Source organism: Artemia franciscana, chromosome 13 (genome assembly GCF_032884065.1).
Source record: "Artemia franciscana chromosome 13, ASM3288406v1, whole genome shotgun sequence".
In the NCBI taxonomy this organism is placed as follows: Eukaryota; Metazoa; Arthropoda; class Branchiopoda; order Anostraca; family Artemiidae; genus Artemia; species Artemia franciscana.
Genome location: NC_088875.1, coordinates 32,327,128 through 32,345,453, shown reverse-complemented (window position 1 = coordinate 32,345,453; position 18,326 = coordinate 32,327,128). Strand labels below are relative to the sequence as shown.

General features: G+C 35.4%; 1 protein-coding gene across 3 annotated transcripts in view; it reads right to left on the bottom strand.

The window, feature by feature from the left end:
* The window catches only part of LOC136034809 (tubulin-specific chaperone D-like), a 76,050-nt gene that overhangs the window by 54,116 nt on the left and 3,608 nt on the right, over nt 1-18,326 (bottom strand). For all 3 annotated transcript variants that reach the window (XM_065716230.1, XM_065716229.1, XM_065716231.1), the window contains exons 2-4: nt 14,784-15,103; nt 6,039-6,205; nt 4,795-4,933 (exon numbers count right to left, since the gene is read on the bottom strand). In XM_065716230.1, coding sequence (XP_065572302.1) covers nt 4,795-4,933; nt 6,039-6,205; nt 14,784-15,098 — 621 coding nt within the window. In that variant the 5' untranslated portion in view covers nt 15,099-15,103. The remainder of the gene's footprint in view (nt 1-4,794; nt 4,934-6,038; nt 6,206-14,783; nt 15,104-18,326) is intronic.

The window sequence follows — 18,326 nt, the reverse complement described above, 5'->3', positions numbered from 1 at the left end:
ATTGAACGATAAGAGAGCGACCGCTCTTGGCTGTTTTCGTCTTTCTTTTTTTTATTTTTTTTTATTAGTATTACCCTAGATGAGTACAATAGGAGCTTTTGACATTCAGTATTCAATATATTGTTAATCTAAACAGAATTTTTAATAAAGTAAGTTTATTCCTGAGCTTAGTTAGGAAACCTTCCTTTCCTCAATTTATTAATGAAATTAAGGTGATATTTTTATTTAGTTTTGCGTTGATATCCACTTTGCTGAATTAATTTATGCATTGAATAATTATGTATAATATATTTTAATCAAGCTTTGAACCTCTTTTGGGGTAAATAAAATACCCCAGAATTACCACAAGATACGGACGCGAAATTTCAGGCTAAAGAACCTATGCAATTTAAAAATGAGCCAATTGTATGACACTATTAGATATAAAGATCTAAAGCCAAATCGGTCCACCATAATAAGCAAAAAAATAAATCTAGAAAAGGAGATCTACGACCAGTATGAGTAAGTTGCTTTTGTGGGTTTATAGAGATAGTTCCAGGGGCGTAGCGCCAGAATTATTCGAGCGCTACTGAATAAAATTTAACCTTTACCGAAGACGCCACTAGGTTATATTCAAAATATTACACAATATATAATAAACAATAACCACATATTAAGTAAACATAAAAATGAGTACTCGTGATCAAGCTTTTACTCAGATTATCAGCAATGAGTTGCTGCAGACGGCAGTAGTATAGTTTAAAAAAGCTTTTGCGTGGGCTAAAGTGAATTTCATATGCATCTTGTTTTTTAAATTAAATCCCCCCAACATCACTATGTGGTAGAGTCTATCATCCCCCCTCCCAATTCCCTGACCTCCCTTCCCAGTACAGGAAGCTCAATCTTATAGTTGAACCAAGCACCATTCTAGCAGCCCCGTGTATTGTGCTATTCAGTTGTACACAATTTTGAACAGGCTTTGACTCTGTAAGATTAAATTTGTTGCGCTAAACTTTTACTATACACGATTCATTGAAATATCATTTATGGATTTTTTTTTTAATTAATTTGGTAATGTGTTCACTGCTTACATTAATAAATAGCATTGAAATAACAAGGCCAAACAAAGCAAAATTACAGGACAATTCCAAATTCTAGTACAAATAATTCCAAGTCTAATGTTATACTGTAACACGAATCTTATGATATTTCAAAATTAGACGAACGCACACATTAAATAAACCTACAACACACACAGACTTGTTACGAAAATTGTAGTTATCTATGCTTTCTCTTTCAATTGCCAACAGAACAAATGAAGATAATCTTTCTTGCCCCTTGGTATTGCACGTACTGTTTAATAGATGAAATATCAGAGGAAACACACATTTCAAGCGTTTTCCAGCAAAAACAGACGCTCTTTATATTTTATATACTCAACTCCGTAAAAACACATTAGCTCAGACATGCAGCGTTAAAAGCCGAGTTTATAGTATTTACACACAAAGCTTACACTGTCTTTGTTCATTTCGTTTGGACGTAGCATTACGCTTAGGTTGTTCGAAACGTCCAAACTGTTCTCTTCTAGCCTATTTTAATCTCTGTAGTTAGAACATCAAGAACAGGATACAACACTGTATTTTTGAAAAACTCTTGCGCTGTCTCATAAGTAAAAAAAAAAGTAAGTTTAGATCCTTAAGGTCCAAACCGGCGGTGCTGATCTCCGGTTCAAGGCCCTTCAGCCAAGAAGTGCAATGGGGGGTTGGGGGCCAATCATCCTGTGCTTTCACAAACCCTTCCTGCTTACGTTCCCCAGATTTCTCCAGGTACCCATTTAGAGCTGGGTCGACTCTGGCTGAGCTTACAGAGTCACGCCACTGACCCCCGTCCCAAACTAAATAACTGGTCACAATTGGGATCGAACCCGTGCCCCTTGGACAAAGAATTACCACGCCAGCGCGCCAACCATTCAACCAGGTCTGCGCTGTCTCATATAGAACTATTGACTTCAAAGGCAATATACTGAAGCTACATGAAGCTATTGAAGTTTATAAGGAAGTTCGATTACCTATTCCCTTTTGATAAGACTTCAAAGGCAGTATATTGGTCTGAATATCAATGAGGAAGCGCAATCGACCACTATATTTCCTTTTTACATTAAAAACGAGCTGTGGTTAATAAAAAAAAATTATCTGGTGGAAGTAAAGAGTTTTAAAGTTAATTAATGAATTATGGTTTTTCAAAATTATTGGGGGGGAGGGCAACTTCACCCATTCGCCGGAAAGAAACAACGCAACTGGATAACTCGCTAATTCTACATGTGACACATATATATATATATATATATATATATATATATATATATATATATATATATATATATATATATATATATATATATATATATATATATATATATATATATATATATATATATATATATATATATATATATATATATATATATATATATATATATATATATATATATATATATATATATATATATATATATATATATATATATATATATATATATATATATATATATATATATATATATGCATTGTATTTTGTTTGATTGTTTCTCTTCTTTTTCCTGATACACGCCATAGACGTGTCTGTCTCCTCTGAATTTATTTCTCTGTTTAGCATTAGATATTGTAGAAAATTACAAAAATCCAAACATTTGGGGGGCCACTTGTCTGATGTTCTCCTCCTGATGTGATTGTTTGACGATTGGCCATTGTTTTACTGAAAAACCAGTCAAAGAAAAGAACAAGCAATTATTACCAAATTATGATTTTTGTGCATAAAGAAATCTACTATATGATACACATTGGAACTACTCATTTTTATTCACGTCATGGAACTTTTTATTTCCGGTTTGGCTTTATTTTTGTCGTTTCTATAACATCATGTAGCTTCTATATTCGTCACGATTACCACTTCAAAGATGAGGGGAGGGGGGGGGGCAAATCTTTAGAAGCTCATCATTTTTCCCTTTCCACAAGGAGTCAAACATGTTGCTGTGAGATGCTGTAAAACCGAAGCTGAAAAAATAAAAAGATAAGAAGACTTGAAGCGCGGACATAAGGAATAATATAGCCTTCGCGCCTTCTACTACTGCTACTATATATATATATATATATATATATATATATATATATATATATATATATATATATATATATATATATATATATATATATAGTATATACTACTACAACTACTACTACTGCTAACACTACTACTACTACAAAAACTTTTGAAGGCAGTCTCTCCCTTCTTTTTGGAAAAAGCTCATTAAAATCAAAGATAGCAGCAGTTAAGGAATGTTTCAAATTTTAGTTAAACTCAGGCTAACTAGGGGCCGTAGCCCATGGTAGCCCACGGTTCACAACTCTTAGCTTCAGCCAGTGCAGAACATCAACTATCTACTGGAACCATAATAAACCCCAATTGATCTGAATACTGATCCAGTTGTAGCACTCTTCCAATCAAAACAACTTTACATCAAAGACTTTAATTGTGTTTTGGTGTGGCTAGCCCCTCCAACTCAAGTTGACAAGTGTTGAGAATAAAAGGTTGGATTTAGTGTGAGCCTGAATTGAAAAAAAACATGCATTGAAAGCATCTACCATCCACAGTGTTGTCATCCTCTGTTTACCCCGAGTCTCGTCTTGTCAACTATTGAGTTAATATTTTATGATGCCTGAATACATTAAAAGTTGGCGTACAAAAAAAGAAAAAAAGAAAAAAATGGGAACGAGCGTGTGTGCATTTTTGTTTAGCTATGACAGCCGCTTCTAGAGGTAAGCCAATAAATAAAGGAAAGCAAATTTTAAACAAAATAGGACCTATTAGCAATGTAAACTCTTAAAATGAAAAATTGTGTACACGCATAAAGATAACTCATCTCGCTTTTGGGCTTCTCTCGCGTGTGCGTTTTCGGCGACATTTACTAAAATGGAGCCTAGTCAAGTAAATCTTTTTGATGAAATCTAGAAAACATTAAACATTAAGAGTGAGAAGCCTACTCACAAGAAATTATATGTCTTAATTTTTTCCATGCGACTACACGTAATTACAAAAACTAGTTTCCTAACAAGTTTCATCAAAATATAAAAAATGTATATATGCTGATTGTTAAGTATACCCTGATTTGCCTCACAGCTTGGATATCCAGCTGGAACTTTCAGAAAATGTTTCCTGTTTTAGGGAGGGGACGAGGGGACTTAAAAATTTTGGGAAGGAGGGGAAGGTAAACTGGTTTTTATCTGGTACCCAAAAAACGGTACGCCGTACAGTTTGCTTTATCTTTTTTATATCTGGAGTCTGGTTGAGAAGTTTTCTTTGAATTTTGTCTTGAGAGAGGGGGAAATTTTCTCTTATCTTAAATTAAAATTATTCAGTGAGATAATTTAAGAGGTTAAAGCCGTAAAGTTTGAATTAGTAGGCTACATGAAAAGGTGAAAAATGTTGCACGTAGTTTGCCAAGTGTGCCCAGTTTTTTCCCAGGACTTGAGCATCAAGTTGGAATATTCAGAAAAAGAAGCCTTTACAATCTACTGGCAAAATAGGAAGTTCTTGGAACTTGTGCAAACACTTTATTAGACTATGATTTGTTGGCAAATCTCATTTTGAGATATACTGTAATAAAAGTATAAATTAAAATCAGTAAAAAATTAACTTTTCATGAAAAAAAAAATATCACGAAATCAGGTACAAGAAAGAAAAGAATGAAGCGATCGAAAGAAAGTATTATATTTGCAATTAAATTGTGAAAGAATACAAATAAAATGACAAAACTACCTCTTGACACCAACTGATAAAAGGTAGCAACTCAATCTCTTTGACATCAGGCCGTGTGAGATAAACCGAGGCTAGATATGCAGCTGCTTCTTGACTAGATAAATAACTTTTCAAATATGTTTTGATAATATTGATAACCCTTAAAAAAAATACGGAATTAGTGAGATACAAAAAATAAGCATAAAAAAGAGAAGTTTACTCTTTTGCCAACTTTGTGAAGCTTATTCTTTCATTTATTTTATTATCCATTCTAAGCATAGCTGCAAACACGGGGAGACAGGCGGTGGAAGTCTAGTAATTCCCTTTGGGTTATTTAATGTTTTATACCAAGTTTAACACTACGCATACTTTGGTACTTTAATTCTAATGTCCTTTGGTTCGTGGTGGAAGACTTTGTAAATAATAAAACCAAATGAACAGACATTTTGATTTATTTCCCATACTTTTGAAGAAAAGGCCCCTTGGTTGCAGGGCCAAAATCTTCTTTTTCCCCTTCCGTCTTCTTTGTTGGTTAGGAAAGAAGTAGTTATCTTCATGGTTACTATGTGGCTTATTTTTAGAAACTTATCTTGTAGCCCAATTACTTATTTATCTTTCATCAAACGAATAGTAATCAGACACTCGTGCTAACTATCATAGTTCACAAACTTAACTGAAAAAAGTCCAAAAATGGAATAAAATTACTATAAGAAGCTCACTTTAATATGGAGAACATAAATATATTTTTAAAGGGCTTAGAATTAAAGCGGATAAAGTCCATTTTTTATATTTTTCAAGTACAGACACCCTAACTTGGCTAAACATGAACATTTGTGGTATATTCACACGCTAAATTCAAATACTTGTAATGGCTGAAACATTTCACGACATGCCAATTGGGCTCAAAAATGTTAGATAAGAAAAATGAGCTCAGTGACCCTGGTCAGGTTTGGATTATTGCTTGTAAGCTTTTACCATGAACTTATCAAACTTATCACTGTGATCTGCTACTTTGCCTATTTCGGTGTTAATGAATTTCCGCTCTCCCAGTCACTGTATAGACCTAGTACCCTAAATAAGGTTTCTACACAATTTACTGCAAAAAAAATAAAATAGCAGTGAATCTGTTGGATTGACCTTAAAATTATTTCCTGGTCTTATAAAATCTTAACAAACAGCAAGGAACTCAAATAGAATCATCTTGACTAAAGATGTTATATCTACAAAATCACTTTTCTGAGCATGAATTTTATAAAATGGCTAACCTAGTTATAAGAGGCTCTTGACATCCATCATCGAACCGCTTGAGGTCAAATGGAATTAAAATTATTAGTGACAGCCATAGTAGGAGTACATAAGACACTTCCCAGTTTTCAATATCGCCAGGACTCTCCTGTTTTAGAAGGTTAAGAACAACCTCCAGATCAGAGACCTACAAAAAAACATGATTTTATGCTACTTTTGCACTTTCACTCTCTTGGGTCTAAGTCACTCTTTAGTAAGGAAGAAATAGGAACAAGGTTTACAGAAGTTTAACAGAAACAAAATACAAAATAACTTGTCAAAAAAAACATTAGACAAGAGAAAGAAAACAATCTGAAGTTAGAACTGAGATAGGTTTCCTTTTTTAAAGATGTAATTGCTTTTGAAACATTTACAATGTAGACAATGGATTATATTGTTTCTTTTTGGAAATATTTCAAATGCAACCTTATTTTATTTTTAAGCCCGAAAAAATACTTATAAGAATTAAAAATTCCAAAAAGAAAACAGTGTGAAAAATTAAAGTGATAGTAGACACTAAAAATAACATAATAGAAAACAAGATTCAAGCTCCTCCAAAAAATATAATATATGAAGCGCAGAAGGAAGACATTCGTAAAATATTCTAGCATGTATCATGATATAATAGGCCTGTAGGTTCTAAGTGAGTTGAATTTGATTGTTATTCTTGTTTTCATTTGGTAGCACAAAGGTAATTATGTATGGGCCCTTTTGACCATAGACTATTATAAAATGTTTCAATTATTCAAATTTTCAAAATATTTTCGATTTATTTCGCCTGGTTTCTTAAGTTTTAATGTCTATCTGCTGGCGCACGTGCCTTTTATCATATATATTTCTCCACAAAATGAACTTCAAACTGTATTCTCAAAAAGATCTAAGAAATAAGGTTTAAACAGAAAAGATTACCATTGCAGTTTCAAACAACAAGCGAGTCTAAAACTCTCAGAGAAATAATCAATTTTTACCAATCCAAGCAAGGGCCATATTTTCATAGTAACACTAAGATATAGTTTTATTTTATTTCAAAAATGAAGCTTGGTAGCCGGATTTATTCTTTGGAAATAAAAAAAATTGCCTTGATGCTATTACTGACTCTAAGAAAAATCCAAATGGTTTCCGATTCATATTAATTGCGCTATTATTAGCTTAAAGACACAAATTTTTTATATTTCCCAAAGGCTAGGTCCTTTGATTAATTTTTGGGGATTCTTAATGGGAACAAACAAAGGCACAAAGGCACAAACAAAAAGAAGAGAACCAATAACACCCCTAAAAGGCTAAAAAAAGAAATGGTGAAGGATGAGCAATAAAAAAAACAAAACAAATCCAATAATTGCAGCTGAACAGAGATGCATTTTCATTATTAAAGACCATAACAAGGAGAAAGCTATACAATATAATCAAGACTTAAATATGTCTACGTAGACTGCTCAAAAGATCTAGTTCTGTTAATTTTGAGACTCAACATTTTAATATTTAAAAAAAACACTTAAGTCAAGCTTTTGAATGGACTCTTGCTGTAGCCAAAAATTATAAATTTGCTTTAAACTATCCTGATATCAAAATATTGTAGTTCAATAGTACCTTAGAAACAGAATAAAGTGAAAGACCAGAACAAAAAACACACGGTTATATAATTAGTAAGAAGAATTGTGAATTTGGAACGAAAGGTTCTTGTGTCTAAACCCCCAAAGAAATATCAAATATTCTTATTGCTCTCCCTAGGAGCAGTAGAGAAAACATTTTTATGCTACTCCTTCGAGTATTTGGTACAAATAGAGGTCTACTGCTAATAATTAGTATCTCCAATCAGCCACTGATTGTCCTGCCCAGCGTCTGACCATGAGACAGACACTGGGACTTTCAGTCTTGATTGAGAGTTCATACTGTAAACACCTCTATTGGATACAATCATTATACAGTAAGACTCAATTGTGATTCCTAATGGACTTCTCTTAATCAACCTTGACCTTGGAAAATACAGTTATTTGACTCCCCTATGGACTTTTATTGAAAATATTTCCAGAATCAGAACTTGAAGTATTTGACAGCTAATTATTATAAATTGAGAACTTACTAATTAGTTGTATTACCCGTGAAATTGTAAATTGAATATGACATGAACCAGAGCTACTTATATCTGCCCTGGATGTGAGAGGCCGTGAGGGAAAGGTGTGATGATTCAGTGCTCGAAATGCCTTTTATGGTTCCATCCCCCGTGTGCTGGAACCACACCATATTAACATATAAATGAACCTTTAAAGGTTCCGTAAAGGAACCTTTACGGGAAGAAACCCCTACTGGAAATGCAGCTAATGTGTTATGGCTGTTGTAACTGAGCACACTGATGCTGATACTCCTATATACTCTGTCGTTATCCTCAACAATATGTTTCCCCCACCTTTGGAGAATCCACCCCCCTCAAAATTGTCCCAGTAGTTATGAGAGTTACCTTTCAAAAGAAAATTTAATCCTGCAACTTGAAAAAAAGATCCACAACATGGAAATAAAACTTGGATCTCAAGTCCGATCCATGTCAATGCAACAGACCGGAAACGACACTATGAACTTACAGCTATTCGAAAAAAGTTGTGACGATATCGTGAAAATTGCTCAAGGACTAGGAATTACCAGAAGACGTGAAACTAAGAAAAAGGGTTTCTCTTTTATGTCGATTGGTGCATGCAAACTTGGTGAACAATGTCTGTTGATTCGCGAAAGCATAAATGTTACCGATAAGAAGAAACAACCAAATCAACGAGAAAACACCCGTGAGAATAAAGTGTGCAAGTATTTCGAAGGAGGATCATGCAACAAAAAAGAGAACTGTAATTTTATAGAAATATGCCGAAAATACAAACTGGAAAAGTGCAAAGCAACAACTTGCAATTTCGATCATGTCGATCTTTGCCCTATATTGGCTTATGCCAACAAATTCTGCAGTTTTGCCAATAGTGGTTTAAAATGTCACATTAAACGTTCTGTGCTTTTTAAGTATTAAATAAAAAAAACTAGTTTTTTAAACTGAAAGTAAGAAGCGATATTAAAACTTAAAACGGATAGAAATTACTCTGTATATGAAATGGGTTGTCCCCTCCGCAATCCCTTGCTCTTTACGCTAAAGTTTGATTCTTTGCCACAATCCTACTTTTTAAAACAATTAAAAACTTTAGAGTAAAGAGCGAGGGATTGCGGAGGGGACAACCCATTTCATATACGGAGTAATTTCTGTCCGTTTTAAGTTTTAATATCGCTCCTTACTTTCAGTTTAAAAAACTAGTTTTTTTATTTAATTTCTGAACGTTTTTGAATTAATGCATTTTTGATTTTGGCCCTCCGCACATTAATTAGTAAAATGAAATTTGCATATTAATTTTTTTCTGATTAAACGGCTTTCTCTTAGTTTTGATCAGACGATTTTGAGAAATAAGGGGTGGGGAAGGAGGCCTAGTTGCCCTCCAATTTTTCGATTACTTAAAAAGGCGACTAGAACTTTTAATTTTTAACGAAAGTTTTTATTAGTAAAAAATATACGTAACTTAAGAATTAACTTACGTAACAAACTTTTATGCTCTTATATTTTTTATTATGTATATAAGGGGGTTTGTCCCCTCGTTAATACCTCGCCTTTTACACTAAATCTTAAGTTTTGTCCCAATTCTTTGAGAATGAACCCTGAATCAGAAAGGCCGTGGAATAAATAGTTGAAATTACTAAAAACACTTAGCATAAAGAGCAAGGTATTTATCTCCTCCTAAATACCTCGCTCTTTATGCTAAAGTATTCTTTGAACCCCTCATATGCGTAATAATCTCTATTAGTTTTAAGTTTTAATGCTACTCTTTACTTTCAGTTGAAAAACTTTATCGTGTTTATATTTTCATCGTTTTTTTTATAGTAATGCTAGAAAATCCCGCGCCCTTTTCATTGAATATCTCTTCCCCCATGTCATTTTCCTCCAAGAGAAGATCCTCCCACATAGCCTCCTCCCCTCAACCCCGCCCCAAACCAAAAATATCCCCCTGAAAACGTCCGTACACTTCCCAATCACCATTAGTGTATGTAAACACTGGACAAAGTTTGTAACTTGCAGCCCCTCCCCCAGGGACTGTGGGGGAATGAGTCATTCCAAGGACATAGTTAATATGGTTTTCGACTATTCGGAACAAAATGGCTATCTCAAAATTTGGATCCGTTGACTTTGGGAAAAAATGAGCGTGGGAGGGGGCCTAGATGCCCTCCAATTTTTTTGGTCACTTAAAAAGGGCACTAGAACTTTTCATTCCGTTAGAATGAGCCCTCTTGCGACATTCTAGGACCACTTGGTCGATACGTTGACCCCTGGGGAAAAGAAAAAAAAAACAAAAAAAAAACAAAACAAATAAACACGCACCCGTGATTTGTCTTCTGGCAAAAAATACAAAATTCCACATTTTTGTAGATAAGAGCTTGAAACTTCTAATAACATTTTTCTTGAAACTTCTATTATATTTTTTCTCTGGGCCCCTTCCACCTCTTAGTTCGTTTATTTTCCCGTTAGTTTTCACCTGTTTTCGCTTTATAGTTGTGTTATCTCTTAGCAGTTCTTTCATTAGTTGAGTTATGGTTGTGGTATATATGTTTTATCGCTCGTATAGTTGTGTTATTTTCAAATTATACTCCATAATAGAGAGGCCCCGAACACCCTGCATTGTATATTAAGCTCTGAATTTGACGTTTTTTCTAACGTGACCAGATTCATCCTGCGCCCTGCGCCCTCTTCATTGAATTTTTCTTCCCCCATGACATATTTCTCCAAGGAAAGATCCTCCCACATAGCCCCTCCCCTCAACCCTACCCCCAAAACCCATAGTTATTATGGTTTTCGACTATGCTGAACAAAATGGCTATCTCAAAATTTTGATCCGTTGACTTTGGGAAAAAAATGAGCGTGGGAGGGGGCCTAGATGCCCTCCAATTTTTTTGGTCACTTAAAAAGGGCACTAGAACTTTTCATTCCGTTAGAATGAGCCCTCTTGCGACATTCTAGGACCACTTGGTCGATACGTTGACCCCTGGGGAAAAGAAAAAAAAAACAAAACAAAAAAACAAATAAACACGCACCCGTGATTTGTCTTCTCGCAAAAAATACAAAATTCCACATTTTTGTAGATAGGAGCTTGAAACTTCTACAGTAGGGTTCTCTGATACGCTGAATCTGATGGTGTCATTTTCGTTAAGATCCTACGACTTTTAGGGGGTGTTTCCCCCTATTTTACTAAATAAGGCAAATTTTCTCAGGCTCGTAACTTTTGATGTGTAAGACTAAACTTGATGAAACTTATATATTTAAAATCAACATTAAAATGCGATTCTTTTGATGTAGCTATTGATATCAAAATTCAATTTTTTAGAGTTTTGGTTACTATTGAGCCGGATCGCTCCTTACTACAGTTCGTTACCACGAACTGTTTGATTTGACCGTTTGTCTCGTTTTGACCGTGATTCAGCATTCGATTACAAAATGCCACGCCAAAGTCAGCCTGTTTATGGGGGCAATGGTTTAAGCAATAATCTGAGACCTGAGCCGGTGCCAATAAACTTGTCGAGGCGAAGGGGTCAACAGCTGAGTCAAAGAAACCCACTTTTTCTGTTCCCCTTCTCTCAATCGCACCCAATACAACCTTTTTCAATACCGACATTGCCTTACTGGATACCTTCTTCGCGGTCGCCGCGGATCAGTCGGGATCAGCATATCTCTCCGGTTCCCCTTGGTGCTCTCCTCCTTCCCCACTGACCCTCCACCAATACCTATATATATCCTTCCTAAAATAACAGCCTCCAGCATTTCGACTATAAGCCACGCCAACCCACTTAGAAACATGTTTTCGCTATTAAAATAAACTGATCTTGCAGAATCGTTTGAACACCAGGAAACCCACGGCTCTCTCAACTTACCCCCAAATTTTAAAACATAACCTCTACGCCTCCCACTTCAAAACTGGTTTAGCAGTCGTTCGGTCCAGGGTGGTGAACTGGAGCCTTATGACAAACCTTCCTACAATAACCCAAATGATAATATTTCCCTTCCAGGATATGTTTCACAAGCTAATAATATCCCCGTTGAAAAAGAGCACTTCCCTTCCCAGGCCCACGAACCTCTTACTCCCTTCTGGCTCCTAAAATTAGCAAACAAACAGCTGCTTACTTTAGTAGCCGTTTTACTTTTCCTAAGTTCCTTGTTACGAACGCTGAAAGGCTGAATTTCGATAAACTGACCGAACTATAGGCGCTCTTTCAATTACACAAAATTGATGTAATTGCTGTAACAGAGGTCCAGACACAGAGCCCTGACCTTTAAAAATTAGTAACTACTCCCAATTCATAAAACCTCATCCTTATGACCACCCCCAAGGTAAAAAGGGAGGCGGAATATTATTATTTGTAGGTAACTATCTCTTCCTTAAATTACTTTATTCTCTCAACCTTTCAGATTGTGATTAAATCCTTTGAGTAAGTGTGAGACCCAAAGTCTTGCCTCGCCCTTTTATTTTGATTCCAGACACAGAGCCCTGACCTTTAAAAATTAATAACTACTCCCAATTCATAAAACCTCATCCTTATGACCACCCCCAAGGTAAAAAGGGAGGCGGAATATTATTATTTGTAGGTAACTATCTCTTCCTTAAATTAATTTATTCTCTCAACCTTTCAGATTGTGATTAAATCCTTTGAGTAAGTTTGAGACCCAAAGTTTTGCCTCGCCCTTTAATTTTGATTGTTTTTGGCTGCTTTTATTGTTCCCCAAAACAAAACGCTGCACAGACAGCGGTTCTTCCAGCATATGCATTGTAGTAAATTCCCAAACGCTGTATTTTCCTAGTAGATGATGCTAATGACCTAAAGTTAAATTCCTTTATAGTTCCCTTAATTTCAAACAGATAGTAAAAATATCAACAACCAAAGCAAGTACTACTCTTGATCTGATTTGCACGAATATACACACTTTCTATAGCTCACCTGTTCCTTTGCCCCCTTTAGGAGGAAACTACCATTTTTGTTTATTAATGAAGCCTCTTTCCAGCTTTAATCATACATTTTCCGTAACCCAATTATCTTATCGTCCAATTTCCAATGAAGGCTTTTCCAAGTTTGGATCTTGGATTACTGATAAAAACTGGGCAGCTTTTAAGGGGAATAATGGGATTAATGTTGAAGTGTCTTACTTCCAAAATGTGATTGAAACCAAATACTTATAATCCTCCCCCGAGGAAAAGGTGAAATCGTGTTCTAATAACAAACCTTACATTGGTAGTCAGTTAAAAAAGCCAACGAAACTTAAGATTGAAAATTAATCTTTTCCAGGATGGTGAAACACGTGAAGCTAACTCAATGCGCAAACATATAAAAAAAGAAATACGTAAATCTGTTTCTGTGTATTACAAATGTAAAGTCAAGGATCCGTTTACTACTAAGCTAAAACAGTGGTACAAAAGTATAAAATAAAATTTGTGGGAAAATACATAATAATATGGATTTCCTTTTATAAGAAGAGCCCCTAGTTACAGCCAATGATCTGAATAAATTTCTTTCCTCCATAGTTCAAAGCCTCCCTCCCCTCTCTGTTAATACTTCTTATGATCTACACTCTCCCAATTTCCCTATTATTTTGCCCTCAGATGTTGAGCCAAAAATTAAAAACATTAAAAAGTTCAGTCCACTAAAACATAAACAAAGAACACGATCGAGAATGGGGTTTTTAAAGGCTAAATGAAAATACTAAAGAAAACACAGACAGCAAATATTTTGAGAGAACAACCGCCTCTCTTAAACACGAACAAAATAATACGATCAAGGAAAAAGCAAAAACCAAAAAACAAACGCGGAAAGTACAACAAAACCAATGAAAAAAACACCAAAAAAATTGAATAAAAGAGCAAAAATAAAAGAGTTAAAATCCAATACCTAACAACAATAAAGTGAGTTATTTGCCAATATCCGCGATTTGCAAAAAATCCAAACAAATATGAACTGCCATCGATGGATACTAACAAACAAATCGAAATTAATTTTATCTTATAGTTTTAGTGTTGATTTTGCAATTGCGTACTTCGTAATTCTTGCTAGCTAGACTTAGTTTTGCAAGTTTTTATCGTTTGACTTTTTCATTGCAATTTTATGATTTTATGACATTGACCATTTCTTAAATGTTTGCTTTTTTTTTTTTTTACTGATACTAAAGGGCGAATTCGGATGTTGTGGCCTTGTGATAGCCGCTTTGTTGAAATAAGATCTTATGAGACTGTGGAAAGTACTGCTGAGATTAAAACTGTGTCCAGTAATAAATAACTAAATAAATTTATTCCTCACGCCTCTCAATACGAAATTTCTATACAACTGACACCTTTTTAAAAGAAAAATGTTATGGCAGGGCGAAGAGCGGATTGACTGCGGCACGATTTCCATTTTCTTCGCCAATTTTACTAATTGCAGCCAAGAGTGTATCTTTTTCACTGAACTCTATTTTTGCACAAGCCAATCCAATAGGCTCTTCTATATCATTGTTCCCCTTGACCTTTGAAGTGCCAACCATGGTGCCAGAGGTAGTGTAACTTTTTGGCATGAACCTTTGTGAATCTCCCCATAATAATAACATTAATAACCTCTCTACTCGAAAAAGATTGAAATTGAATGCGCCTATGGAACCAAAACCTTTTTTTATTATTATTAAGCTAAAAGCTTACCTCATGAGGAAAACACTTTAAAGCTCGCTTGAAACCACGAACTTTCATCAGGACATAAATAAATTTGGAAGCCTTTCTCCTTAGTTCCACATCCTTTGTCAGTAGCAGAAGAAGCTGACCAATGAATTCTGGGAGGGAAGGATCCAGTAAATGTGGCTGCTCTTGGTAAAGATTCAAGGTTGTTGTGAAGTCCTGAAGGCGTTTTTCAAAGTTTTCTTCGCCAATTTTACTAATTGCAGCCAAGAGTGTATCTTTTTCACTGAACTCTATTTTTGCACAAGCCAATCCAATAGGCTCTTCTAAATCATTGTCCATTTTTGCTGAAACAAACACAACAATTTTCACTTGCACTTAAACAGCTTAGAAAAGCTACTATTAAAAAACAAACAGCTAGTGGAAATTCGTTTTGTTCTATTTTTAATACACAAATTCTGGCTTTTTAAATAAGCTCTACGAATTTACTCTTTCAGTACAGCCCTTTTACAGAATTATTCTATACATTATAATGTCAAACAGCTTTGTGTCATTTAAGAGTATAATCATACAATTTACAGTAATGAACACTTAAAAAAATGGAACAACTATCTTTCTCAATAAAAACTAAAACTCTAAAGAAACATAAGTTTGGCAACAATACACAAGGTTTACCATTCATGCCAAGAAATGTCAAAGTTTTTACTGCCTAAGTTGGTGTTATGTCTAACACGCGTGGATATTCACTCAGGTCAACAAGCTATCATTATCATCCAAATTTCCACCATCAGTACAATACCTTTTACAGAATGTTGAAAACAAGCCCACTATAGACAAGTGGCAGAATGCCCCTAAAAATATAATTTTGCTTAAAGGTTGTAACCAATAGGTATTCTTTTAAAGTTTTCACAAACTTCCACTCTATTTGGTGGGGGCTTGAAATGGAATATTGAGGTGAGAGATTGCAAGGATCTATAGCAGAGCAGTGGAAAAACCACCAAGTTTCATCCTGATCCCTCCACTCTAAGTCTTTTCCAAGATTTCAAGTGTCCCCCCTCCGACTCCCCCCAATGTCACCAGATCTGCTTGGGATTTAAAATAAGAGCTCTGAGACATGATTTCCTTCTAAATATCAAATCTCATAAAGATCCAGTCAGCCATTCTTAAGTTAAAAATACCTTAAATTTTTCTGAATTAAAACCCCTGTCCAACTGCCCCAAAGAGAGCAGATTCAGTCCGATTATGTCAATCACGTATGTAGGACTTGGCTTATTCTTCCCACCAAGTTCCATCCTGATCTCTCCACTCTAAGCGTTTTCCAAGATTCCCCCCACCCAACTCCCCCCAATGATACTGGATCTGGTCGGGATTTAAAATAAGAGATCTGAGTTACGAGATCCTTCTAAATAAGGAATCTGATTAAGATCAGATCACTCCTTCATAAGTTAAAATACCTTATTTTTTCTAATTTTTCAGAATTAACTCTCCCCCCAACTCCGCCAAAGACAGCGGATCCATTCCAGTTATGTCAATCACGTATCTAGGACCTGTGCTTATTTTCCCCACCAAGTTTCATCCTGATCCCTCCACTCTAAGCGTTTTCAAGATTTTAGGTTTCCCCCTCCAACTCCCCCCAATGTCACCAGATCCAGTCAGGATTTAAAATAAGAGCTCTGACACACGGTATATTTCTAAATATCAAATTTATTAAGATCCAATCACCTGTCCACAAGTTAAAAATACCTCATTTTCGAAATTAACCATCCCTCCACTCCCCCCCCCCAGATGCTCGAATCAGGGAAACGACCATTTCTAATTTAATCTGGTCTGGTCTATTAATTAATACTTCTTATATTTTTGGACTACTTGGAAATCATCTCATGCCAGATGGTTTTCACTACCTGGTAATTGACAATTAGGATCACTCAGCTGGGTTGAACCTATACAAATCATTGTGCCATCACTAGAAGTAGATGGACTTGATGGCAGTCTAGAGGTGCCATCGATTTTCACGATTTTTTTGGTTCTCAATGCTTGTAGGGTCAGGGGCATGAGAAAGAAAAATAGCTGCATCACTCCAGGGAAAACCCTGGTTCCATTCCAGAGAGGGGTTAGATGGATCTGGTTTGGACATCAGTCACAGAAACTCAAAATAGCTAAAAGGCACAAAATGCTTTGGGTATTCTACCATACACAGCAGTATATTTAATAAATAAATAAATTGCTAGCATGCATTAACATCTGGGTTGCTGATCTGGCATGCAATTTTCAATTTAATAATTACTGTATTTGAAGTTAAGCTACTCAACTTGTCAACTTCAAAAAAATGGCTGCAATAATCTGAAGTGAAAAGGCTCATTCTGATTTGAAGGCATATTTGTAGCAAGCATTCTGTGTCTCCAAACATAATCCTCAATGTCAATGTTAAGACCTGGCCAGTATAATAACATGCAGGCCAGTTTTCCACATCAAGATGGGCTGCATGAAATTATTGTAAGATTTCCAGTTGCAGTGCTTGGAGCATTACCATTATATTGCCTTCAAAAGTGATGCCATTTTCAGCTGAAAGTTCATGCTGAATGCTCCAATAATTGACTATGCCTGGTGTACATATACACCTATTTCCTTCTGCAGTTTGTCATCAGTGTCAGGTAAGTGCAGCCTGGAGAGAACATCAGCAACAGGAATTTATGATCCAGGACAAAATTGCAGGTGGAGATCATAAGGCTGAAGCTGTAAAATTAGTCTCTGAACTTAAAGAGGGTGGCATCTAGATTGGATTGGCAACAAAAGTCTCCAGTGGACAATGATCAGTAATGACACTTACATTTCTTCCATACAAGTAATGGTGAAAGTGCTTGCAACCATAGAAAATTGCATAAAACTCTTTTTCAAGTTGTGAATACTTTTGTTAACTCTTTCTCAGTGCCTGAGATGCATAGGCCACAAGTTCCCCATTACAGCAAAGATGAGCTCCCAAGCCTTGGCCTGAGGCATCAACTTTCAATTCTACATTTTTACTGGTATAAATGAAATTCACCCATGAGCATTGAACAAAGCTCATGCAGAATTAGTCCTTCCCCTTACAAACATGTTTCAAAAGTGTCTTGATGCTAAGCAGATTCCTCAGGATTGGTGGAATGCTAACATTACTCTACTCTAACAACATTTTTTTTCTCCCACAACTGTATTAAGTGGCCACCAGTCTCTTTGCACATCCCTTGCATTCTGGTACTAGAGGACATTCAATGAAGCTCCCCATGCAGCATTCCACAAGTAGACAAAGAAGTCATTTCTTCTGCCAAAGAGTCATCAATCTGTGGAATCAACTGTATGAGGAAACAGTTTCTGCAACTTCAATCAACATGTTCATGTTCTGCAAAGTCCTCAACCAGAGTCTAGATCAAACAGCCAAAATCTACACCAAACAAATTTTTTTCATCACTGGAGCATCACAAGGATAGAAAATCCTTATATTGCTCCAAGCTATGATTTAAGGTAATTACCTGTACACATAGGGGGTAGCTACAACAGCAATTCGAATTATTGACCCATTAGTCTTGCATCAAT